This window comes from Haliaeetus leucocephalus, unplaced genomic scaffold (genome assembly GCF_000737465.1).
Source record: "Haliaeetus leucocephalus isolate CR32 unplaced genomic scaffold, Haliaeetus_leucocephalus-4.0 Scaffold351, whole genome shotgun sequence".
In the NCBI taxonomy this organism is placed as follows: domain Eukaryota; kingdom Metazoa; phylum Chordata; class Aves; order Accipitriformes; family Accipitridae; genus Haliaeetus; species Haliaeetus leucocephalus.
In genome coordinates this window covers 125612-126276 of record NW_010972787.1, presented here as the reverse complement: position 1 = coordinate 126276, position 665 = coordinate 125612, and the positions used below count along the sequence as shown (strand labels likewise).

Sequence of the window (665 nt, the reverse complement as noted above, 5' to 3'; positions counted from 1 at the left end):
TAAGGCCCAAAAGAACTCTTCTTTTGTGTGGGGTCCAAAACAGCAAAGGGCCTTTACAGAGTTAAAACGCGCTTTAATGTCTGCACCTGCTTTAGGCCTTCCTGATTTAACTAAAGATTTTCAGCTGTTTGTTCATGAAAGACAACGCCTGGCACTTGGTGTGTTAACCCAGAAGATGGGAAGCTGGAAACGACCAGTCGGATACTTTTCCAAACAACTGGACACAGTGAGTAAAGGACGGCCAAATTGCCTTCAAGCAGTGGCTGCAACAGTAATGATCATACAAGAAGCTCGGAAATTGACCTTGGGAAAAACAATAACAGTCTATGTCCCACATATGGTGAAGACTGTTTTAGAACAAAAGGGGGGGCACTGGCTATCTCCGAGCAGAATGATGAAGTACCAGGTAATATTAACTCAACAAGATGATGTGATTTTGAAAACAACTAACCTGGTAAATCCAGTGGTGTTCTTAAGTTCCATACAGGAAGAAGGACAATTGGAACATGATTGCTTGGCTGCTATTGAGTACGTTTATTCCAGTCGTGAAGATTTGAAGGATGTACCATTGGAGCGACCAGACTGGGAACTATATACAGATGGTAACAGCTTTGTGGAGCAAGGAATTCGATACGCCGGATATGCGGTAACAACAGACACCACAG

General features: G+C 43.3%; 1 protein-coding gene across 1 annotated transcript in view; it reads left to right on the top strand.

The window, feature by feature from the left end:
• The first annotated feature begins 76 nt into the window (after positions 1–76).
• NPAT (nuclear protein, ataxia-telangiectasia locus) overlaps positions 77–665 on the top strand; it is a 26248-nt gene continuing 25659 nt past the window's right edge. The window contains exon 1 of the mRNA XM_010572791.1: positions 77–646. Coding sequence (XP_010571093.1) covers positions 77–646 — 570 coding nt within the window. The remainder of the gene's footprint in view (positions 647–665) is intronic.